General features: G+C 40.4%; 1 protein-coding gene across 1 annotated transcript in view; it reads left to right on the top strand.

The window, feature by feature from the left end:
- Positions 1 to 24,616, top strand: part of LOC138023983 (sperm flagellar protein 2-like) — a 54,566-nt gene that overhangs the window by 4,464 nt on the left and 25,486 nt on the right. The window contains exons 6-30 of the mRNA XM_068871065.1: positions 5,419 to 5,525; positions 5,896 to 5,959; positions 6,048 to 6,094; positions 6,939 to 6,978; positions 7,846 to 7,893; positions 8,651 to 8,730; positions 8,807 to 8,897; positions 9,591 to 9,659; positions 10,373 to 10,435; positions 12,634 to 12,717; positions 12,844 to 12,878; positions 13,584 to 13,653; positions 13,993 to 14,118; positions 14,659 to 14,720; positions 15,016 to 15,088; positions 16,704 to 16,799; positions 18,060 to 18,176; positions 18,775 to 18,877; positions 19,830 to 19,930; positions 20,136 to 20,247; positions 21,219 to 21,403; positions 21,702 to 21,805; positions 23,521 to 23,584; positions 23,708 to 23,839; positions 24,453 to 24,540. Of these exons, the coding sequence (XP_068727166.1) occupies positions 5,419 to 5,525; positions 5,896 to 5,959; positions 6,048 to 6,094; positions 6,939 to 6,978; positions 7,846 to 7,893; positions 8,651 to 8,730; positions 8,807 to 8,897; positions 9,591 to 9,659; positions 10,373 to 10,435; positions 12,634 to 12,717; positions 12,844 to 12,878; positions 13,584 to 13,653; positions 13,993 to 14,118; positions 14,659 to 14,720; positions 15,016 to 15,088; positions 16,704 to 16,799; positions 18,060 to 18,176; positions 18,775 to 18,877; positions 19,830 to 19,930; positions 20,136 to 20,247; positions 21,219 to 21,403; positions 21,702 to 21,805; positions 23,521 to 23,584; positions 23,708 to 23,839; positions 24,453 to 24,540 (2,161 nt within the window). The remainder of the gene's footprint in view (positions 1 to 5,418; positions 5,526 to 5,895; positions 5,960 to 6,047; positions 6,095 to 6,938; positions 6,979 to 7,845; positions 7,894 to 8,650; positions 8,731 to 8,806; positions 8,898 to 9,590; positions 9,660 to 10,372; positions 10,436 to 12,633; positions 12,718 to 12,843; positions 12,879 to 13,583; positions 13,654 to 13,992; positions 14,119 to 14,658; positions 14,721 to 15,015; positions 15,089 to 16,703; positions 16,800 to 18,059; positions 18,177 to 18,774; positions 18,878 to 19,829; positions 19,931 to 20,135; positions 20,248 to 21,218; positions 21,404 to 21,701; positions 21,806 to 23,520; positions 23,585 to 23,707; positions 23,840 to 24,452; positions 24,541 to 24,616) is intronic.

Raw genomic sequence — 24,616 nt, 5'->3', positions numbered from 1 at the left:
TTTCTGACTACAGTAGAGACGTTTTTTTTTTTTGTAATTTAAAACTTTTTATTATTTTGTTACACCTAAGCACATACAACGATTATGAATTACTTAAAGACAAATCACCCTATTAATTACAATATCAAAACAGAATAGACTACTAATTACAACTCGGTAAATAACAATTACAAGATAACACTAACTACAGTAGAGACGTGATTACTATCCTCTTCCATTCATCATTGGGCACCGGGCCCTCCCTCCCTTTCCTTCTTCTGGCACCTGCTAATTTGCTATTATAATTTTATTGAAGGTTTCATCCTCTACTTGAAGTGTTTTCCTTTGCCTCTGTAATCTCCATCTTTTGATTTTCTTTGCCTGAAGATTTTGCCCCTATTTTAACTATTATTTTATGCTTTCTCTGCTTTTTTTTTCTTTTGCCTAGAGTGATTGGAATTCTAAAACTAGCAGATTTTTGCTGTAGGTTTTAGATTGTAAAATAAAATGACATGGTACTTGCCACAGCCAACAAGTGTTCTTTAGAAGGTCATGTGTTTGAGTCCTGTTCACAAATCGCCAATTGGTGTTTTTCTTAATACAAATGTGTTAACTTTGCAAAAAATTTTTGCGAAATGTAAATTTTACTTCTCATGAAAGCAATGATTGAAAACTTTTACTTAGTGCGTAGGAAAAGTATCTATTTACAAACATTCTTTTTCCTGTTTAACTAACAAACTTATGCCGACCAAATTGCAACAAAAGAAGCTGTTTTTTCAGCAGCCACAAAGGCTGTGGTTGCCACATTTATCGCGGCGGGTCTAAAACACAGGTCAGGTCACAGGTTGCAGGTCAGGTTGCAGGTCAGGTCACAGGTCAGGTCAGGTCATAAGTCCTGTCATCACGTGATTTATCTTGTGAGCGCATGGGTAAAGGCCACAGAAATGGAGGATAAGAGTGAAGCCGAGGACAACAAGGTAAGAAGCAATTTGCACGTGAAATTCGTTGTTTTCGTTCTGCTGGGACGGATTTCATCGCGTAGAGCCACATTCTGAAGCTTAAGTAAACAATGCCACGCATTATTAGAGATCCTTTCTCGTTGATCCCGTTAGCTTCGAATTACAGGACTTATGGGTACTTCCATAATTTATTTTATTTATTTAATTTATATTTCTCTTTATTCAATTTTTTCACCCTTCCCATAATACAGGTCATTTGGGGAGGGGACGGGGGGGATTATTTGCATTAAACGATCACGATGGATGTTCAGTTCTCAGAAGCATGATACAGTCCCAAGAGTAAATAACTTGTATTGTTTTTCTTTTGTAAATACCCCCCTCCATTATGGGATGGTGAAAATAGTCAATTTCGTTGGCAGAAAAATATTCTTCCTATTGCCTTGACCTGACCAGCAACCTGACCTGTGACCTGACCTGTAACCTGACCTGCAACCTGTGACCTGACCTGTGACCTGTGTTTCTCGCAGAATGTTGTTCGGGAGTAACGCAGAAAACCAAGCGAGTTTAGCCCTCTTCCGAATCCGGTTGCCGAAATTGGGAAAAAAATACAACGAACGACACTATTCTGTGCGATTGCGTAGGAGATAATTATTCTTCGGCCGTATGATCGAAGCTTACTCAACAATCACACGGACTGTAAACAGTCTTCCACACAATCGGACCGGAGTGGTATTTCATGTTTACTATTTAGGCTTCTAATCGAGAGCGCGATTCGCCCGACCCGTTCTTCCTTTTCTTGGGTTTTTCGATCAAACATTGCATCCAAAAGTTTGTTAAACTTTAAAAGGTTCGAATATTTGGCCAGTTTCCCAACTTGAATTGTTTGATAATGTTGAACCGATAATTTCACCTTGTCGTATAAACCAAGGCCACAAACACACTTATGAAAAAAGAACGTTTTAAAACACCATTATAAGTGTGGATTGGTGAAAACAAAGATTTTGAGAACGATAGCGTAAAAAGCGTGGGAGAAATTTATAATCATTTGTTTTCATCCTTTTCCAGCGTTTTAGAATTGATAGTGACAACAATGCGAAGAGACTTAGAAGTGTGGTTGAAAATGCTTTGCTTTTAATAATTTGTTTTCGTTGTTATGGATACGTGTACTTGAAATTTGGAAGATGAGAACCTGTTAATGACATGTTGGGCCAATAATTTTTATTGGTGGTAAGTTTAGTTGAGAGTCCAGTAGTGTCAACTAGGAATGATGTTGGCCAACATTGTCGGTCTGTATAGGTATCATACCATTGCCAATGCTAGTTTTGTCTGTTTACCATAGAAAATCCCTCTGAACCAAGACAGCGTGGCCATAACTAGAGACGTCCTCGACTCAACTGTCGAACGCTGTGTGCGTGAAGTCTTAAATGAAGAAATCCGACAGCAGATAACAAACCTAGCTCTTGAAGTTGTTAAAGATTTACAAGAAATCTCTTTTTCTGTAGTTCATGACATGAAGACAGTTGTAGCTCAAGTCCGAGAAATTAGACATGATAGAACTTTGAAAAAATATACCAGAAATGTAATGCAAGATGTTTTGATGACATCTCGAATTGTCATGAACTTTGTCGACGATCTTGATAACATTATTCAACTACTAAAAATTAGATTTGAGGGGGTTCGATAATGTATCGCACTTTCGCAAAAAAAAAGAGAAATTTAGAACTTTTAAACTCTCATTTTTAGCCCTAATCAAATTATTCCATTATCCTTAATTGCTTTTGCTGCGAAGTTCACGGCCTGGCCTCAGTCCTCAAGCTTTTATAATGAAAAAACTCTCTCGAGATCTGGATGGTTGTTTAATCCAGTTAATCTACAGTTATGTTCGGTTTCAGCAAGATTCAATAGCATATTTAATTGTTCCCTCGGAAGTACATGTAATGCATTTTGTACCGTGCCGTGTAAAATCCCGAGTAAAACTAAGTTTGTTATACGTTTGATATTAGCGCGCTTTTCATTTTAGTATCTGAAGCAATTAGACCAAATGTTGCTTTCGATTGGTCCTCCTAAAGATTGACTAAAAGTATTACCCCACTATTTCAAGCTATGAGAATTAGTATAGGAATTCGCACGACTTGTCAACTTCGGAAAGAAAAGTCATTGGTACTCCTGGAGAGTACAATTTGGGATTAATTGTACTCCTCTGAGTCCAATCAGAATCCAGTAATTTTGTTGAGTGTACTATAAAGGAGACTAAATTTCATCGTGTCTTGCATGTGAGGATTTTCCCGCTCTTTGAGCAAGTTAAACGTAATTCCTTCGAAATCTGATTGGCTCATCGCGCTCTTTGGGTTTCGGTGTCGTAAATACTCAAAATGATTAATTTGGTATAGGTTTTACAAACTCCGTTGAAAAGCGTTTTATTGTTGTAAATATTACCTTGTTTGTAGCAACTGGGTGCCATCTAGCTCTTTGCATTGAATTGTTTGTTTATTTATCAAATAAATATGCGTGAATTTTTCCTCTATATTATAATATCTGTAAAGTACCTTAGGAGCACAAGAGTTACCATATATTATGCTCCATGGCCCCAACCCGGGAGTTGTACGTTTTGTTTTCCCATTTAAGGCCACGAGGCCACGTCACGTTTCCAAAAGACATATGCACGTGCATAAGACGACATTTGAAAGAAACTGTCCCTTAGAGAAGCTAAAGAGGTCCATTACGAGAATAATCATGAAACACTTAGGATAGCTCAAACTTATATTTTGAAGTGACGTTTTCGTCGCCGTAGCCGTCGTGGTTTCTTAAACTCCCTAATACAATCGTCTCGCAACAGTAGAACGCTTCTTTGCCGTTCTCTGTAAAACAAAGTTGTTTGATTTATAGACGAAACCGTCTGTGCCGATTTTTTTAGCACACGAATGTCGTTCCTAAATAACCTCTTCTGCGCCTGTATTGGCATACCAACTCAGTTTCGAAGATGTACGGTCTTGGTCATTGGCTCTTGTGTACATACATTTTGATTGTTGGAATAACCTTGCATCCCCTTGGCTCTGTGTGAGTACAAGAGAAAGTTTCAAGAAATACCAGCTGTAGACAGGACTCAAATTCATGATCTTAAACGCTGTTGTCAAATACACACCTTTAGAGCTACATCCATCTACATCTTCATGTTCCAGCACTCGGCCATGGCCCTTTTTGACTTATGACTGTTTCTGCTTAGGTGGCGTCATACACCACAAGCCTTTTTAGAGAAATCACTTACCAAGCCGGCCTCTTTTGCTGGAGAGAACAGGACAACAGGACACCGGGGACTCCCCTACTCTTTTCGAATTGTGGGCGGGCTCTTTAATGTCCCACAGGGAACTTATGAACATATATCCGAGAAGACTTGAAAGTCTAAGCATTTGCAGATGAAATTACAAAGGCAGCGCTTTCTCCTTAGAGCGCTTTTCAAACGAGTGTCGTAAAACCAAAACCAAAATAATTACTTTGGCCAATCAAAAAGGACGGAGACAATCCAGTAAACCAATCAAAACTCAAAGTAATTACACGTAGCCGGCACAGAGCGCGGGAAAATGTGCTCGCGAGAGGCACGATTGGTTTTGGTTTCACTTCTGATTGGTTGAAAAAGTGTCGCCACAACTTTGAACCAATCAATGTGTGGAGTAATGCAAAACCAAAGTAATTTGCTAATTACTTTCGACACTCAATTGAAAACCGCTCTAGTTACAAGTATTTTAAGATCCTGAGTTTTGATCCGGCCGGGGTTGGACCCCGCGACCTCTCGGATCTAATGGAGGGGCTTACTTATTACGTGTAAATGTTTTGTAATACATAGTTCAAAAACAAAGTATGCAAAACACACAGCATTTATGCGGCACTCTTTTATTCAATTTCGGCAACAAACCAACGCAACTTCAACATTCTGAAAACCCGTCCACTGCGGGAAAGAACGTGTCAATGAAAACGCCCGGCTGTGGTGCCTGGTTATGAGGGGGGCTTACACGCGTAGAGGCTCAGTACTTTTTCTGTGTACAGGTAGATTGGTATAGAGTGGTGGTGATGTAGCGGGTGGGGATAGTGTGGGGACGGGGAAGGGGTCTATTTTGTGGACTTTTCTAGATCAGAACTATAGGGAGTCGATTGTGTTGGTGGATATGAATCAGGAAATTATGCGCAAAATCGCGCTGATCTCTTTGCAGCTCTGAACATGTGTTGCCAAAGGCCTATGACTTAAGAGGATTGAAAAGCTCCGTTTGCAAATGACAAATGAAAAATAACCATATGGCACCTCAGACTCTTCAATCCAGCGTGATAGGCTCCTTCCAGGGTGCAATATTGTATTTCTCTGTGGTGCTAAGATCTCCTCCCTTTGAAACTTGACCTCCTAGTATAGTTCCCTCATTTTTATTTGAAAAGCACGACATGTTGGATTGTATAGTCTTTGCGCTCATCTGATGAGAGTCGTCTGTTTCAGAGACTGAAGCAGCTTACCAAACGTCAAGTGGATCTGAATTTCGAGCAGCTGGTGCAGAGATATCAGGCCAAACAGAAAGAGCACGAGGAAATGGCGTTTAAGGCAAGGTGAGAACAAGTCTTAGTAGCGTTTAGAACATTTTTTCCCTTTTTCTTTTCCAATCTATTGCTGACATTTTTGAGGAAGACCTAAAACAAGAGTATTCCCGCAAGAAACCAAACTTTTGTTTTTGCTATCCAGCTATATAGCTTGCACTTTGCTTTCACTTGATCATAGAGAGTCTCCTAACAATTTGGGAGAACAACCCCGCCTGGCTCGAACGTCGCTAGAGAAACAAATACCCTACAGGGGACCATTAAAAAAACCATGCTTACCAACACAACATGAACGGTTTTTTATCCAGAGGAAGAAAGGAAATCCGGAATTAATACTTTTAGTTGAAGTAATAAGGAATAATAAAGATTTGGTTTGGTACAGGTTTGAAGAGGAAGAGAAAATGAAAAAGTATTTTCAGGGACAAAGGAAACAAGGATTGGAAAAGGTATTAATAATAATTTCGTGACTTCGCATAAGTTTTACAGTGTTCTTTTTTCGTTGTTAAGTGAGATGTGTTTTTTTTCTTCTAATAGTCGCGAATAGCAAAGCAGAAGCAACTTGAGATGATGGGCAAAATCAGGTATGGGTAAATAATGTTTTAGTATAGTCAGGTTGTTGTTAGCTTTGAAATCTCCCTTTAGTATTTAATTCGCCCAACTGGTTCTTTTTGCAAAAAAAAACAAAACAAAACAAAACAAAAAAAGAAACAAACCAAAAAAAAGCAAAACAAAAAACACCCAATGTCTTCGTAATTGGTGCAAACTTACTAACCTACTACTAAGTAACCAACCGAATAAATGGCTAAAAAAAGCAATGGACCTTTTAGATAGACAATTAAGAATTAGCCAATGTGACTCACTATGAGGTAACGGCATTCTAACCTACTATCACAAATTCTTATTAGCCAATATCAAAAATATCATAACACTTTTTGTTTGTCCCTCCAAAATTTTGCGTAAGCATTGTTTCCAGTTTCTCTTGGGACCATGATAAGGCCCCAGAGAAAATAAAAACAATGCTTATGCAAAATTTTGGGTGACAAGCAAAGAGTATTATGATATTTTTGATATTGGCTGATAAGAATCTGAGATAGTAGGTTAGAATGACGTTGCCTTATATAGTGGATCATCGGGACGTCATTCTAATCTACTATCGCTGATTTCCATTCTTAATAAACAAACAAACAAGCAAGCGAATAAAGAAGTAAATAAATACAAAATTAAATAAATAAACCATAACATTCGTTGTCCAGGCGACTCGATATTTCCTTACGCAGTATTCTCTACTGGAACTCTTTCGGGCTCAAAATTCCGAGAGTGCTACTAAAAAAAGCGATTCAGTGTGAACTTGATGTGCACTCATGTAAGTCTTATGTTTTTCATATGTTGTTCATACAAACATTTATTTACATTCTCTTCACACAGAGAAGCAACGGTTATGATCCCCAAGCCACCTCATTCCAAGGTAATTTTTTGAAGTAAAGAAATTAGCATTTTCTACCACGATTTTACTCAGGTGCTTGCCACTTGCCTCGGGCTTCGCTTTCAAAATTGCATGCGCGCTTTGACACTTGGAGCGGTAGCTAAGAGCACCTTCCAACATAAATAAAATTAAAACATTTATATCATCAAGCAGGCGAAGTTGCGCTTTTTATTTACAAACACTTATCTTGAAAAAAAGACTCGGAGTGGATCGACCACGTATTGTTTGAAGTGAAGCACAACAAATGGTTACCATCTTGCATATTGGGACCTTCTTGAAACCTCGGCGTAAGAGTTGAAAGTAAGAGGAAAGCATTGTGGCAATGTTGTTAAAACACTGTCAGAATTTTTTCCTCAAAATCTCGAAGGAGGTTCCGTTTTCAGCCCTAACTTTTCTGTCTGTATGGCTAAGCTTTAACGCGAAAGTGGTCTCAACAAGATGTTTCCGCGGTCTTCACTTTTGGCAGGGTGAAAACAATAGGTTACTCTGCCCAGTCTACTTTTTAAGTAAATGTTTACAAATCGTGAAACCTCGAGGAGGTTGAATGGTTGAATGGACCAAATGGTACAGGAATTTCCGAATAAAAAGCCTGAGGTTTTTTTTTTGACGTTCTCCACAATATCGGGAAATGCCTGTACCACTGATTTTCTACCCGAAAATTTCCGTTTCCCATTCTATATTTTGAAACTATATGTTTTTATCCGCATTTTGTTCCGTTAGCTTTTTTAAAATGCTTTATTACTCTTTTCTTGGATTCCAAAAAAAAAGGTTCAATTTATCATTACGTCAGTGTCTACTTCGTAAATCTTTCTGCTCCAAAACCGGACGTAAGTTCCATTTCCTTTTCAGAGGACGGGCAAATCGCGGGCCGAAGTTCGACGCCAGAGAGAGGCAGAGGTATTTATGTTTCTTAAGGGGCGTTCGATTGACCCTATTCCGGAATAAGAATACGTGGAATGATGATTAAAACGGTATGTTTGGCGCGTTTCGAAGCAGCAAGGATAATAAAAATATGTTTAAAATAGCATTTTAGCAGATGTTTGACAATTTTTACGTGAATCTCCGTAAAAACGAAGGATTTCTAACTGATATTCCATGTATTCCTATTCCGGATTACGGTCTATCGAACGCACCCTTAATGTATGAATTCAAACAGAGCTTTCCGGAAGGTTACGTTAATTTATTATTATTATCATCATCATCATCATCATCATCATAATCATTATTATTATTATTATTATTATTATTATTATTATTATTATTATTAGGTGGTCTCTTCGTACACTCACTGCATGGCCTCCCTAACACTCGTTCTTCGTGGTGACTCACCGAGACATTTGGAGACAACAATAACAATGAGTTCATTCCAGGAAGCAAGCCTTTTCCTGCCTGCCAAATCTATTTTGATCTGTGCGCTCTCACCACGGGTTAATTGACGAAAAAAGAAAAACCGTTCTTCGATCAAAACACTGTCCCCCTGGCAATATTCTTTACCTTAATAGCCCTCTGACTGATATGCTTCGTCCCGTTTCATCCCGCGGGTTTTTGGACCGGAAATGTAAGGTCATCAGGAAGTGAGCTCACCAGGGACGTAAACTTAAAAAGCTTGAAAAAATCTGAATAATAACGCTGATTTCTTCCCACATTTTTGTAGGAGGTGAAGGAAAGTATCGATGCGTTTGAAGCTAGTCTACGAGCCGTGATTCCACCAGCGAGTCCAATAGGATTCGAGGGGTCAGTATGGAGTATTTCAAGCAACGATGCTTTTCCTAGGGTTACCTCATATGTTGTGTTTTTATCTCGTCCTCAGAGAAACTAACCGTGAAGTTGACACAGAAATGGACGCATTTCTTGGTTCAAAGGCTCCGAAGAAACCTGTCGACCCTCTTTCATACATAAAAGTATGCTCTCTATCAGACTACAGCTTTGTGTTTAAAAAAGTTAAAAAGTGTAAAGTTTAAAGGCCCGAGCAACATCCGTTCGATTTTGTTGAACAGCGATGTTGAACAGCGATGTTAACCCGCGATGTTAAACTCCCCCTCCCCCCCCTCCCTTCCTTCCCCACCCCTTGTTCGTCTGGACTGACAAATCGTCTTCGAAATATCGTTTTCCTATACGGACAAGTTAGGAAACCGGAGATAAGCGCCGGCCTGATGGGCCTTCCTAGGCTCGTAACAGAGACTTATCCTTTTTATACGGACAAGTTTCAGGCGATTAAGTCGTCTAAAAATTGTCGTTTTGAGACAATTTTATCAGAGCAGGCAATGTGTTCGCCTTGTAGTGTGAAAACGGCCATTATTAGACTCTTTGTCCAAGTTAAAACGGATCGAACGTCTTCCATAGTCTTTCTTTCCCTGACGTTTAAACTTGTTTAGCAATTTGAAACGCAGCTGTTAAACCCCTCCCTCCTCTACCAAAGACAGTGAGCAATTAATTAAAGTTTACACTCTCTGTCTTGAGTACTGTCGTTTTGGATATTAATGCAAAAATTATTCTTATGTCCCCATTGCAGTTCTGTCCCTGCGACTAGGAGCCTACTTTATTTGTATTGTTGATCTTGGCATTTCACTGAAAATTTATAATTTGTCTTTTAGCCCAGTTCTAACGACAATTATATCAACAAAATTAGAACAAGACTTGAAGAAGATTCAGTGGCAAGGAAGGTAATTACATCGTTTGCTCACAAAGAACGCTTTGAGCTCAGTGTCGTAGGAGAAAACCATAGCAGTAAATCTGGCCAATCAGAGAGGACACAGGCGATAAATGAACCAGTCACATGGAGCATACCAGGGGCTCATCAAGGGGCGCAACTATCTCCACTAATTCCTATAGTCAACCCTTTATTTTTAGGAGCAGGTTTTTCCGTGAAAAGCTTCAAATTTCCGTTGACGCTGAGATAGCTCTGTTGCGATTGGCTTTTAGTGGGGGTACTGAATCTCCCAAGGGAGGCGTCGTTTGTAAATAAATCTACTCCGGGGAGGGTTGACTTCTAAGCCAAGTCTGGGAGATAGAGGCTTCCGTTGACGAGTTCCTTGAACATATCAAATCAAAATGCGGCCGGTCCAAAGTAAGGGGAAATACTTGCGACCATACGTCAGGTTTTATATAGCGGTCAATCAGAATCAGACATCCCATGCATGAAGGTATCAATACCTTATGCTGTAGAATGCAAAATTGTGAGGAATTTCTTTGCAAAGCATGCAACTTGAACCCGACATAAATAAAAAGGGCTCTACTTGTATGATATAGCAATCTGTCCTCGTCACGCGATTGGTGCGGATCGTCCATGCTTCGCATGACTGACGTAAAAAGACTGATTGCATAATGTTAGGAGGCAGTAAGCTCATTTTTCATTTTAACTACATTTTTTTAACAGGAAAGAGAAAAGCGAAGGAGACGAGTTTTAATTGAGCAAATGAAAGCGCATGAAGCTCAGGAGGTTTGGGGGAATTCAAATGTTTTTTGATGTTATTTTAGAATAAATGCAGAAAAGGATCCGCTCTGACGAAGGGCTAACGCTCGAAACGTCAGCTTTTAGTATCATAATTATCCCCTGTTTCACGCAGACAAGATGCTGAATCTCTCCATTTAAAATCGTGTTCGCGTCAAATGTCGGACTGAAATTTGCGACTTGTTTGACTCGAGCCTATTTCTTGTCTGTTAGCTCCTTTTTTCGATGAACTCCTCAAAGGATCCCGAATAGTTACAATAAGAGAATTTTCACGCCTTAATTTGTGACAAGCAGGATCCTGCAGTTTCCTTTTGCTGTTTCTTGTAAACACGATGGTAAAGCTCCGTTTACACGAGCAAGTTTTCATTAACAAGGAAAGATTACTCGTGTAAATAGAGTAAAATTGACAACTTTTCTTTTACGAGGAAAAGCTAGCAAGGAAAGGTTGCCAAGGAGGACATTTGTTCGTGTAAACGGACCGTGACGAGGAAAATGTAGCAAGGAATATCTATGAGCCTTAGTTCCCAGTATCACAGTTATGCTCATTGCGGTCAAGTATGCAAAATGGTGGCTAAAACGAAAGCAAGTTGGAGTGATCGAGCTTTTTTGCTTATTTGCGGAATAAAAGTATTGTGGGCACAGGTTAAACTTGTCAAGGAAAACTTGTTCATCGTCTAAATGAGCATTTTTTTTATTTTTCACGCAAAGCTTGTCAAAGAAAACTTGAACGAGAAATGATAATTGTCTAGGAAACCTGTCAAGGAAAACTTGCTCTTGTGAACGGGGCTTAAATCTCTGTGATGGTCTTATTCGAAAAGACTACAATGGATTGTACAAAGTTTGCCATTACAAGGAAGGCAATAGAGAGCTTTAGCAATGACGACGACAGCGGCAACGAGAGCGTCGTCGTTAAATGTGAATTAGCGTTATTGTAATCGCTTCGCGACTTTCACGAGTATTTTAACGTGACAAAGGTGAGCAAGCCCTCAAGAACGAAACTAGTATGAACGTCGCTCAATTTAAGGGAGAAATGAAAATTTATTCTCAAGCGCTGACGTTCTCCCTAAAACTCAAATTTGGTCATTTCACGTTCTAGTTTTGCTGACGACGGGAAAGAAATAGACAAAAATGAAAAGATCTTTTCATAGATGCACGTGCAGAGCGTGCCAAGCTATTGCTTTTGCTCACTAAATATGCAATCTTGTGACGTTCTCGTTGCCGTCGCCGTTGTCGTTGCTAAAGCTCCCTAAGAGGGAGTTTAAGAAACCACGACGGCTACCGGGACGAAAACGTCGCTTCAAAATATAAGTTTGAGCTATTTTAAGTATTTCATGATGATTCCACTTTGTTTTTATTATACAATATGGGCGAAGTGTCCTATAAGAGGGTTAATGCGGACGGATTTGAAGTAAGGAGTGATACTGAAAGATTCACTTTAGTTTGTCCGCGTTGCAGTCAAAACCTAAAATTTGATCATTTCACGTAGTAGTTTTGACGAGTACGGGAGATAATTGTTAAAAAATGCGTGCCGCACGTGCAGCACGATCATTTTGGTTCTTTTAACCAATAATATTACTGCTTTTTGGCGTTGTCGTTGCTGTAGCCGTCGTCGTTTCTTAAACTCCCTAATGTCATTACAAGGGCAGGACTAGTTTAGACTCAGACGATAGTTTGATGCTCAACTAACGAAACAAACTGCCACCCTAAACAAGTCCCTTCCATGAAGTATCAAAGTCTTCTTGTTGCGTATGCCCCTCTCCCTCCAAACAGTGTTGAGGCATTCTTTCCGCTTCTTCATCACCAGCTTGTAGTAATTGTCCAAGAGGTCAAAACCTTGAGACAAGTCTCAACGATTTTTGTCCAAGATTGTAGCTTTGGGTTCGCTATATAATCACGTTTGTTAGTCGTCGTAGTCTTGTACATCCGGGACAACGCCTACGAGTCACAATTGGCTTGTTTTTTTTTTACTTCTTATTGGCCAAGAATGTGGCGCGAGAAAGAAAAAAAAAACAACAAAAATTATTTAAGTTTGTAATATTCTAGTGCTGGAGCAATAATTGGCGACACTGTAAATTGAAATCAACAATTCAACGCGAATCGAATCAAATTTTGGTTTTAGAGGTTTTTTTAACTTTTTTCTTTTGACGAACAAGTGAAACCCCCTCTTTCTTTATGCATGATTGCAGGAAGCTCACCGGGAAGAGATGTTGGTAAACAGACTTATGAGGCAATCCCAGCAGGAAAGACGGATTGCTGTGCAACTTATGCAGGTATAAGTGTACGCCGGAAGCCTGTGAACCTAAACTTTCAATTTCAATTGTTTGCGCCGTACAACTATGGCGATCATAGTACTTAACGTTGTTCTAATTTACCCGATTACTTTATTTGATATACAGGTTCGTCATGAAAAAGAAGTCATCCGACAAAACAGGTATTGCTGTTATCAAGTTTAAGTCAAGTTGCTGCACAGAAAGATCATTTTGACTTTTTCCAAGTAACGGCATTTGGATGTGTCCCGTTATCCATCTCCTCAACTTTGTATCAGTTCTGTCCAAAATAGGAAGCCTGAGCGTACTCCTCTAGTAAACAAAGCAGTTGCCATTAACTTCAACCAGTAATTGACTTTAACTTTGGCTCAGCCAGAATCCGTGCACAGTGAGAAATGTCCAGGATAGGCCAGTTTACAGATACCACGGCCATTTTGAAATTCATTGTTTCAAATAGGTGTTGTAGGATTGCAAGGGGGCAAATGCATACTAATTTTTAGATTTTGAAACAATTGCTTTCAAAATGGCCGCCGCACCCGTAAAATAGCTCATTGCGAGTAATGACATGTTAACCATTTTGTATAAGCGTCACGAAGTGTCCTCCTACCTCTTCCTCCACTTGTATAAACAACTTTGTCCAGAAATGGAGGCAATAAACGCCACAAGCCATGTGATTTTACTCAGCCAGTAAACAAAACAGTGAGGAAAACCTTACAAAGTAACACGAACATTAATGTCATCTCTATTTTTGTAAAGACGCATTTGGCGCTTTACTCTGAACGAGGCACTTTGTGAGGATTACCATTTTATTACTTGCGTCCCTGGACAGAAGTGCTTTATTACTCAGGCCTTCGACTTTTTCGCTTTAGGATATTCAGAGAAAAACAGTATGCAGAACGAAGATTAAAAGATTTTGACGACGCACTTACAAGAGAAGCGGTGAGTGACGTTGATTAACTTTCACAAGATGTTTTCCACTGACGTAGATACACAAGCAGTTTATTTACTCGATGCTGGAGACTTGAATTCTTAAGATCATATCTGTTCGCGTATGGTGACTTTCTTTGCATCTGTTATCATCTATTCATCTCTTACGACGTATGACACGAGCTCGCGTTTTCAAGTGAGAAAAACGGGGCGTACTCAGGGAAAAGCCTCTTTGAATATTGTCTCGAAGTGGACATTGGTTAAAAACGAGTGCTACTTGTTCCTCCATACCAACCCAAATGCTAACAAATTGTTCTCGCACATGCATTATTGATCAGTTTTCTTCTGTAGGAGCTTTGTCGTCAGGCAAGAATAGAGTATGCGGAGGAAACCAGGAATGCTCAGGAGCTACGCGATAAAATAAAGTCCGAGATCGCTGAGGCGAAATACAACAAACATTACAGAATCTGCTGGGAGGTAAATTTATTCATTCCTTCCTAATTCGTTCATTTGTACGTAAATTTGTTTGTTGACTCACTAATTTACTCGCTGATTTCTTTATCTCCCTACCGTCCTCTCCTCGTCCCTCCCTCCTTTCCTCCAACCTCTCTTCCTTCCATCCTTTCTCCTTTCATTCATTCTTTCCTTCCGTTCTTCCTTCCTTTCTTGTTCCCTCCCTTTCTTCCTCCCATCTTCCCTCCTTCCTCCCTCTCTTCCTTCTTTCCTTCCTTCCTTCCTTCCCTCCTCCTTTTCTTCTTTCCTTCCTTCCTTCCTTCCTTCCTTCCTTCTTTCTTTCTTTCCTTCCTTCCTTCCTTTCTTCCTTCCTTCTTTCTTTCCTTCCTTCTTTCCTTCCTTCTTTCCTTCCTTCCTTCCTTCCTTCCTTCCTTCTTTCCTTCCTTCCTTCCTTCCTTCCTTCCTTCCTTCTTTCCTTCCTTCCTTCCTTCCTTCCTTTCTTCCTTCCTTGTTTTTTTGTTTTGAAATCTAAATTTGCAGTATTTGTGATTTCTTTCTGTACAGATTTTATCGCAGATTGTGGACTTTTCTTGTAAAATTGGAGAATATCGGGAACTCACTGAAAAGTATGTCAATGCCGTTTTTTTAGCTTGAATTATGTATTTTTTCCATCATTTGTCATTTTTGCATCTTTAAAACTGTTTTGAAATTTATTTGTTGATTTCATTGGATCTGTGTAATTACCCTCACTAATTGGCCTTTATGTTGACCAATCAGGTACGCAATCTTCATCTTAACTTTTTCTCTTTTCTTTTCCTTCGCTCTTCGCTAGCTCCATGCTTGTACTTTCAAAATTGAAAAATATGACTGAAAAAGAACGTTTCATGCAAGCTAATACTTATACATAATTTCTCATTTTAGACTCATCCCACCCAAGATGTTCAGGGAATGGAAAGCGTTATTCCTTGAGGGACTTCCTATCTACGAAGATGAGGTTGAGTAGCATGTCTTGATTACGTGTTCAGTCAAAGAATGTAATCTCAAATTTACGCTTAATTGCATTAGGCGAAACAAGGGGTGGCAATGAAGGGATCCTCAGGTCTATGACAGTCATAAACGCGATCACCACTTGGCACTTGATAGAGCTTGTCATGAGCAAAACAATGACCTTTTATGTGCGTTTTGATCTTTTGCGCCTTTTTCAGTTTTCTTCAAGTTTGTAGTCCCAATGAAACGGTGACGCTTATTTATTGCTCGTAGTAAGAGTGAATTCATCATCATCATCATCAGTCCTTTTTGCGCCATGGGATGCATAAGGCCTCTACAGTCTCTCTCCAGCGGGAGCGGTCTTGTGCCACCTTTCGAATTTCACTCCAGGTCAGGTGCATGGACTTGAGTTCTTTCTCCGCTGACCTTTGCCAAGTTATTCTTGGCCTTCCCCGTTTTCTTTTCCCTTCTGGTGTCCAGAACAAACTGAATTAGATAAGAGTTTTTCTCTATCAGGTTGCGCGCGAAAACAAAGGGCCGCGATGTCACGCGTTACTGCTTCTGCCATGTTTTTTCTTCAAGAGCGTGACAACTAATTTTCGCCGGAACGGGTATTCTAAAAGTAGGCTCATTTGTGACTGTATTGGAGAGCCATTCATGTCATTACAGCACTCTTATCTGAGGGGGTATTTACATGAGACCGGGTCGAGCTCAGACCGGTATGAACTTGTACAGGTATAAATTTTTTGCAGCCGTTTACTTGAAACCGGGACGAGATGCTTGGTGCCTCGTTTCGGGATGAAACGATATGTTTGGTCTGATAAATATATAGCTGACCCAAAAGAATACAGGCTTGAAATTTCTCGACCGGGACTGAGATTTGTTGTCATTTACGTGAGACCCGTACGAGAATTTCTCGTCTCGGTCCAGCAACCGAAACGGTCTGAGCTCATTGTTAGGCCGGTCTCATGTAAACGCATAAAAAAGAAATGTATGGAGGTTGATACGAACTCATGCCGGTCTGAGTTCGTCCCGGTTTCATGTAAATACCCCCTTAATTAATTCACTCTTATCGTAAGTAGGTAGGAACTCACATGGCCGGACCTTATCTCGGTAAATGTGGCATGAGGCTATATAGAGTATTGCTATCCACACTCCACCCCTGGACAAGATGCTCCCAGGGATATGTCTCCGGTATCGATTTGGGCGGAGAGAAGAGCGTCCCTAAAAACGAGACATGAATGTCACCACGACTGACAAACTTTTTGTTGTATGAATAATGCAAAAAGCCCTTTTGACTTTTCATTGTTCTTTTATTAGTAAATTTCGTTCTTGGGTCAGTAATTGCCACATTTTACTGGTAAAAAAAAAACTTACAGGATCTCGAAGTTATATTTTAGGTGTCGTTTTCGACATCTTCGACAAGAGAACTGTCAGTTCGCAGTTTGCCCGAATTGAGATCCGCCTCAAAAAAGGCTCCTCTGCAACAAACTCACCCGCAAGAATGGTGGGTTACTCTGTATTCATTGCGCAAGCTTCCTTATGCAATAGATAAGTAGAGCAGTGGTTTTATCGCAAACATGAGTTTCTTTTTTTCAAAATTTTTGTTTTAAATTACATAGCTGGTCGAAGAATTTAACTCTGAGGTGGCCAAACAAAAAGAAATTGAGAAAGAAAAGGAAGGCTTGATGGACGAAGGAGACTTTTTAGAGTACAAGGTAAGTAAAGTACGATACAGCTTAGAAAGTACTTTCAAGAGTGACAGATAACTTCATCCCGCAAACTATGGTTATCGTCTTTTCCTTAGGTCACTGTTGAAGTTTTTAACCCTCCCGAGCCCGAAAACGATTTCGGACTCGGAAAACATTTTGTTCAACAGCGATCCACTTTGTCTTATTCAGAATTATCTTATCTTCTATAGCAGGGGAGAAATAAACTCTAAGTAACGGAATTTAAGATTTTGTGCCTTAAGACGTCTTCCGTTATGAAATATTGTGGGAATTTCTTTGCTTAAATTTGGTCCAAAAGTGTGGGGAGACTTAAGAGTGGGCTGTTGGAATAGTTCCACGGAATTTTTGCTTGCCCGCGTGCAAATCTCGCGTGTTAGTTATGCGCGTAGCAGTTTTTCTCCACGCGAGCTTGCCGGTATCAATCAATGTATCCCATACATTTACAGTAGCTTTAGGCATGTTTGCCTCCTAACCAAGATGCTTTTTGCCAGGCAACGTATTTGCAAAGAAATCTCCGTGGGTGCCTGTCGTGCAGAAAGCGTGCGCACATCAAGATAGTATCGAAGCGCGCATTTATTTGGACTGTTTATGATGTGAATATTTTTTTTCATTGCGTCTTTAAGAGATAAATATCTTAACAAATTTGTCAATCTAATATGTAGTGCTAAGTGCCCTCTGGTGGACGTCTAACGGAATTGAGCAAGGATCACATTACTACGCCTTATCCTCCTGCTCAAATCGAACCCACAGTCGGGGACAAAATTGTTGACAAAATCACCTTTTCAACCCCCTATTACGTCATTTTTACTTGAACTTTTTTGTCCTCGCTAGGCTACACAGTTCGCCCCCCTTCCATTAACAGTGTTGTGTCGTAATTCCTGTGATCTTTGACTACAAACAGACAACATTGAATGAGGGAGAGGGGTTCTTTTGGAAAATTTATAGCATGGTACAAATAATCCTTTTTTTTTACGCATAAAAACTGCTGTACAGACACAATGTGTCAACTCATTTTGACGCCTATTGTAAATCATGCGCTTAATCTGCCCTTCATTAGAGACACCGAGCGTCGTGCCTACGACAAACGGCAAATGTCAACCTGTAACCTACAGACAAAATCAAGCTCTCTCTCAAAAGAGAGGGACAAACCAAAAAAAAAGATCCATGAACGTAGTTGATCTGCATCTTTACAGTCTACTCTAATCATAAGCGATTTCGTTGCCACTATTGTGTGTTATTCTACTCTAGAATTTAATAGGAGAATGGACGCCAGCAGAGGAATCGGAAATCCAAGGTCCTGCTAAAGATAATGCTGTGCTGGGACACATTATTCACAGACTATTCAAAATAGTTTCACCGCCTGAGGTATGTTTTAATGGCTTTTGATTCTGAATGTAAAAGAGTGTCTATCCCCCATTTCAACCTCAACGGCCAAAGGCTTGCGCAGTATTTTTCACCACATTGTCGGAATTGGTTTGAGGGAGAGGGGGGACCAATATAGACTTTGTTTGTGAGTGCACGTCCAATGATATTCACGCCGGGAATTTTCCCAACAGTTTTGTCCAGGAATATAGGTCACTTATCTTGCATGGTGCACTTGAATAAAGTTCTTTTTTTCTTATTCACGTGACCACCCTTTCACCATAACACCTATCGGAAGTCCGTCTTGGTACCCATCTACATTTATAAAGTCGGTAATAGATGTGAAGACGGGATGTACAGAAGAAGCCCGCGGAAACACAAAGAATCGACAGTAGATCTAAAGTCGCTGCCTTACCTCGTCACAAGGACAACCTGTAGTATTTTATTCTCGGTTTACATACGACTTCAGCTGATCAATGAGCACCTGAAACCAAAGAAATTTAAAAGAAAAAAACGATTTTACACGATGCGCTTACTGTGCAAGTATGCATCAGGAGAGAATGCTGGCTAACCTTTTTTTTTTGTTTCTCTCGCTCGGTAGCCACCCCCTCCCCCTCCGGAGTTTCCACCGTTCCCCCTCAAAGTCTGTTTTCTAGGGAAGTTTTTCAGCGGGAAAACGTCTACCATCAACAAAGTCCTTGAAGGTAGGAACGATTATTGGCATAGGTTTTTAGGTCTCTCAAGCGAATACTTATGATCATAATACTTAATTGTCGTGTCTACATTGTCTTAATCTCTTCGTCACCTTTTGTTTAGATCTTTACATCGTCGTACGACTAGACACTTAAATAAGATCGCGACGATCGTACACCGATCGTCGTACGACTAGACACTTAAATAAAGTTCCTTTTATGAGGACGACTACGAGTACGCGTTTTCCCGTACTGAGCATGCGCATAAACATCTACATCTACATCTACATCTACATGTTCCGCACTCGGCAAAGTCCCTTTTTGACTTGTGTCTGTTTCTGCTCAGGTGGCCACATACACCACAAGCCTTTTTAGAGACATCACCGCCAAGCCGGCCACTTCTGCGGGAGAGAACAGGACAGCCACAACACCGGGGACTTTATCCCCTACTCTTCTCGAATAGTGTTTGGGTTCTTTAACGTCCCACAGGGAACTTATGAACATAGAAGACATTTGTGAGACGGGGCCTACGGTTTATAGTCCTTATCCGAGAAAACTTGAAAGTCTAACCATTTGCAGATGAAATTACAAAGGCAGCACTTTCTCCTCAGTTATTTTAAGATCCTGAGTGTTGATCCGGCCGGGGATCGAACCCGCGACCTCCTGCATGACAGCCCGATGCTCAACCAACTGAGCTACCGGTGCGCGGAGGATAAAGCTTGCAGGCCGACATTTTTCGAAGTGCGCTTGCACAGAACGGAAAATTCGTCGTCGTACTCGTCCGACGATCTAATAGTCCGTAGTATTAGGTCACAGACATTCCTTTCCAATCAAGTACTTTTCATGGTCAGACGTAAAGTTAAAGCTATGCGTTATCTTTACGCAAACCCTTTTAAAGCAAGAGTTACATCTTACTTTGAACTGGAACGATCACTCTGTTCGCTTTATATTGAAATTTTTTTAGGTCATCGCATGGTTCGTCTGTCCGCTGATGATCTGGTTGCGGAAGCTGTGGAGGCTTTCAAAAACAACGAGTGCATCGAAGAACCACCTGAAGAACCACCGGTATTAATTCTGTCTCCAATGTGAAATTTGATTTGGACTATGCAGAGGGACATCTTTTCGTTGACTCTAGAATCACGTCTTAAACGGTGTATTAATTTCCTACCCTTAAAATTACTAGTCAATTGAAAAATTCCTTACTGTAATACTTTGCTTTTTGCTTTTGTAATTAGGCGAATTATGTAAGCTTCTTTTTTTTTTTGACCAGGTTGAAAACGCGTCTCCAAAGAAAGTGATCATCAAAGATCAAGCAATAGGCGAGTCCCAGGATGACACACCTACCTTGGCTGGGGTTGAGGAGAGGAATGGGGAAAGCAAAGGTGAGATAAACGTAACTGTGAATTGTGGACATTTCATCGTACCAGATATCGGTAGAGTGGGCTTTTCAAGTTTGAATCCATTTCCATTCTCTCCATCCTTGGCTGCAAACAACATAGAATAACTTCTTTGCACTTCAGTGGTCATTAGCAACAAAATTACAGACATCGTTTGTTTTAAAGTTTGACTAAAATAGCATGACACTGCCCCTTAGATACAAAGCAAGAATTTTTTATGGGTGATGATGATATGAGATGACGCAACAAAGTGCATTTAGTATTCACGTTATCTCCATCGTCATTATCGTCATCATCATCGTCATCATCACCATCGTCGTCATCAGCATGTCGTCATCGTCATCGTGATTATTATCGTCATCATCATCATCATCGTCATCATCATCATCATCGTCATCGTCATCGTCATCATCACCATCGTCGTCGTCCTCACTTGTCGAAGGGCACTTTATCGTTTGCTCCATCTACTGTCGCGTTCTCGAAGACCTGATATTGATAGCTATTACCAAGAGAAAATGAGAGGACAGAGAGGGAGTCTCAGGGTGTTGGCCGGGATATGTCATGTCCACGAAAGGTATTTTTAGACGAGCGGAAGTCGGAAGTCAGTCTTCCGAGACGTCCGCTTGCAGTCTTGCCTCGCTCTCAGGTTCTTAATGAAAAGAGAAAATGGCGGCGCACGTGGAAGGCTGATGAATAAATATTCATCATGTCTTTTCAAAACGCATGCGGACGTCTCGGAAGACAGACTTCCGCTAGAACAAAGACTTCCGCTCATCTAAAAATAACTTTCGTGGACATGACATATCCCAAGGGCTGGACCAGGAGCCTCCCTCTCTGTCCGCTCATTTTCTCTTGCTATTACCTAAAGATGTGACCGACGCTGCTTTTATTTCCACACAATAGGAAAGTATTTAAGTTTCTCGAAATGTTCTAACTTCTTGTTCTTCGAAATACAGAAACTGAAGATCCCAACAAAGTCGAGGAAAAGCAGACCAGTGAAACCGTTGAAAACGAGGAGAAGAGAGATAAGACGAAGGAAGAACTGGAAAAAGAAACTGCTGAGGGGAAAGAAGACGAAAAAAAGTCATCGGCAAAATTAAAAGAGTCCGAACCAGTGTTACCCAAAACAAAAGGACCAATGGTTAGTGCTGATGATTGCTTAGCGGCTTAATTCTCCTTTGTCGCCCTGTATGTTTTGATGCTCGTGTTACTGACTTGAGCTGATGAACGGTGTTTAAATGTAGCTGGCTTACAGCACGGGAAAATGAGTGCGGACAAATCATTGAAGCTCAAAAGAAAGAGCGGGCGCGGAAAGCGTTCATGTGGGTGGTGATCTACTGCTTAAATTATGGTCTATAAGTTTGGAAGCTTTTTGTTAGTCTTTCATATTATTGGTTTTTTTTTTGTTTTTTGTTTTTTTTCGTCTTTTTCTTCAACAGCCAACGAACCGAGCCAAACTAGGATCAAAAGCTTATGGTTTCCTCAAAAAAGGCAAAGCTACACCAGATCAGCTGTTGGTTGACATAATGGTGGAATCTGTGAGGTAAACGGGTAAAAAAGGTTTCTTTCATAGCCAGCTCAATAAGACAACAGGTCGTTTCGCGACGTCGAGATTAGTGACCTCGTCAAGGAATGAAAGCGGAGGCTAAAGTTGTCTTTTTCAACCAGCAAATCTTTCCTCCTTTGCAATTCAGGTTTTCTTTAACAAGAAGAGCTGCTTGTTATAATCATTTTATTAACCGGTAGTTTATAATTATAGTGCCGAGCTCAATGCTTTGCTAAGTGGAAAGACTGTAGGTCAAATACACTAAAATCAAATGAATGCGGATCAAATGAAATGTGTGTGTAATAAAAGGGAAACCGGAGTACCCGGAGAAAAACCATTCGGGGCAGGGTAGAGAACCAACCGTAACTCAACCCCTCTATGTCCGGGAATCAAACCTAGGACTCTTTGGGTGCGTTCCTTTTAGCAAATCCGGATTCGGATTACAAAATCGAGATTTCAGGGATTCAGTGTACAAAATGAAATACGAAATCCGAAATATGATTTTTCCTGCCGATTCCCGCCTCGTCCCTAGTCCCCCTGCCTCGTCTCTAGTCTTCCGCGGATATTGAAATCAAAATGGCGGGCATTCGAAGGCTGGCAATTTTCAATGCTTTACTTAATTTAGTCGACGACGATGGATACCAGCTCACAGAATCTATCGACGACGGCATTTTTCTGTTAATGAATGACGAGCTAATTTAACTAATTAAGACCAATTTCATTTCTTCCCACGGAGATATTCGTTTGAAAACAAACTCGAACAACAACACAACAGGTACCTGTGGAGTTCGATCCGTTGGACGTCATGATGAATTCCCAAGGAGCATTGCGTGTGAGCGCGATGAAATGGATAAAGGAACGGAGAATCAAAATCCGGATTGAAATTGAATCCAAAAAATCCACTATTGGGGGTGGATTCCTTGGATTCGAATCGTATTTCAGATTCGGATAAATGGAACAGTGAAACAAAAATCGGATTGTGTGAATCCGAATCCGGATTTGCTAAAAGGAACGCACCTTTTTTTGTTGACAAGCGAGACAGTGCTGTTAGCACGGCTCCATCCCTGTTGTTGCATTTTGATATTAAAGCAAATCGCTTTTGTACAAATTGGACAACCACCTGTTCATTAAATGGCTTAATTGGTCATTTTTATAAAAACTTGTTTTCCCTTGGTTTAAGAGGATTTGTTTTTCCTTAAGTCCGGGAGAAAGCTGTGCTAGCGAGCCAACTAAGCACGTTATTTTCTTGGACCTAGGAAAGAAAATTCCGTTAGAACTCGCTTATAAGCTTCTTCTTTCACACGCCTTGGATCGTCTTTTTTTAATTTACCGACTGCGCTCGTCACTGTGCACACATAATAGGGAGCTTTAGCAACGACAGCGGGCAACGAGAATGTCACAAATTTGCATATTTAGTGGGCAAAAACAATATCTTCGCACGCCCTGCACGTGCGTTTTTCATTTTTGTCCATTTCTTTGCTATCGTCAGCAAAACTACAACGTGAAAGAGCGAAAGTTGAGGTTTTAAGGAGGACGTCAGCACTAGGAGATAAATTTTCATTTTCTCCCCTAAATTACGTGCCGTTGTTTTTGCTTGAACTCCCTAATAAACTTTAGTTTGCTGTCAAGCGAATAAATTCAGTGTTTTAAGCGAAGCATCACTTCATAAGAAAGCCGGAGAGTTATTAAGAAGTATGTATTTCTATTTCCAGGCAAGTACCAGAGGGTTCTGGCTGGATAATGGACGGTTTTCCTAGCACCATTAACCAAGCTAAAGTAAATATTGTCGAAATGATTTTCGTCTTAAATTTTGCTATTTGCAAGATCGAAGAATTTGCGTAATATTGCGTCGTGTTCCGTTGCTTTTTTTTCTTGAGCGTTTTCATGTATTCTCCTCAGTTGTTGGAGAAAGCCCTGAGTGGTTATGATGCCCAGAAAGAAGCCAAGGACGCCAAAGCGGCCAAAGAACCATCCAGGGTAGGGAAGAGCAGGAAATCGCGTCTCGCTCCCGACCCCCATCCGTCTCCGGAGGTAAGAGGATCCGCTTCAGTTGGAAATGTGCGTTTTCCATAAAGAATTTTAAAAGGAACAGCCCAGCCGAGAAGAGATCTTGTTGTCGTTATACACTATGGGCAAAGTATCCTACAACCGGATTGGTATAAACGGTTTTATAGTGAGGTTTTGGAGTCATGCTGGCGTATTGGTGATCAACCGTGCTTTCCACCGGTGCCATTTGTAGTGGGCTGAGCGTTCAATCAAAACCTAAAACATCGTGATTTAACGTTATTGATTACAGAGTGCAGAAAAAATGTACTAAGGTTTATTTTTTCCCCTTTTAACCAATATTATTATTATATGGCTTTGCCTCAAAAGGAAATACCCAAATTCAAGAATTTGACTGGCTAAAATCGATATTGACTGCGGTTTAGGTTTTCCCATGTAGACTGACATCTTCATCAATCTTGTTGTGACATTCCAGTCTTGATTTCTTGTTTCCTTGTAAAAAAAAAATTCTGTTATGTTCAAGTTGCCAAAACAGTTTGAAGAAGAGAGAGGATGTTTGTATGTTTCCCCACACATGAGTGATCTTTGCGTACCCGAACGTCCTGGCAGACGGAATTGTTGAATTTCTTTTTGTTTGCAGGCCCCCATGCCAAAGAGTGGTATTGACTTGGTGTTGCTGTTTGATCTGCCGGATGATGTTGCACTTAAGAGAGCTGAGGGAAGAACATGTAAGGGTTTTTAGTCGATAACGTCTTAGTTCTAAACATTAGAGCTACTGAGGAGGAATGCCAGCTGAATCAAAAC

Source organism: Montipora capricornis, chromosome 11, assembly GCF_036669925.1.
Source record: "Montipora capricornis isolate CH-2021 chromosome 11, ASM3666992v2, whole genome shotgun sequence".
NCBI lineage: Eukaryota > Metazoa > Cnidaria > Anthozoa > Scleractinia > Acroporidae > Montipora > Montipora capricornis.
Note: the sequence above shows the minus strand (reverse complement) of the source record. Positions and strands in the feature narration are given on the sequence as shown.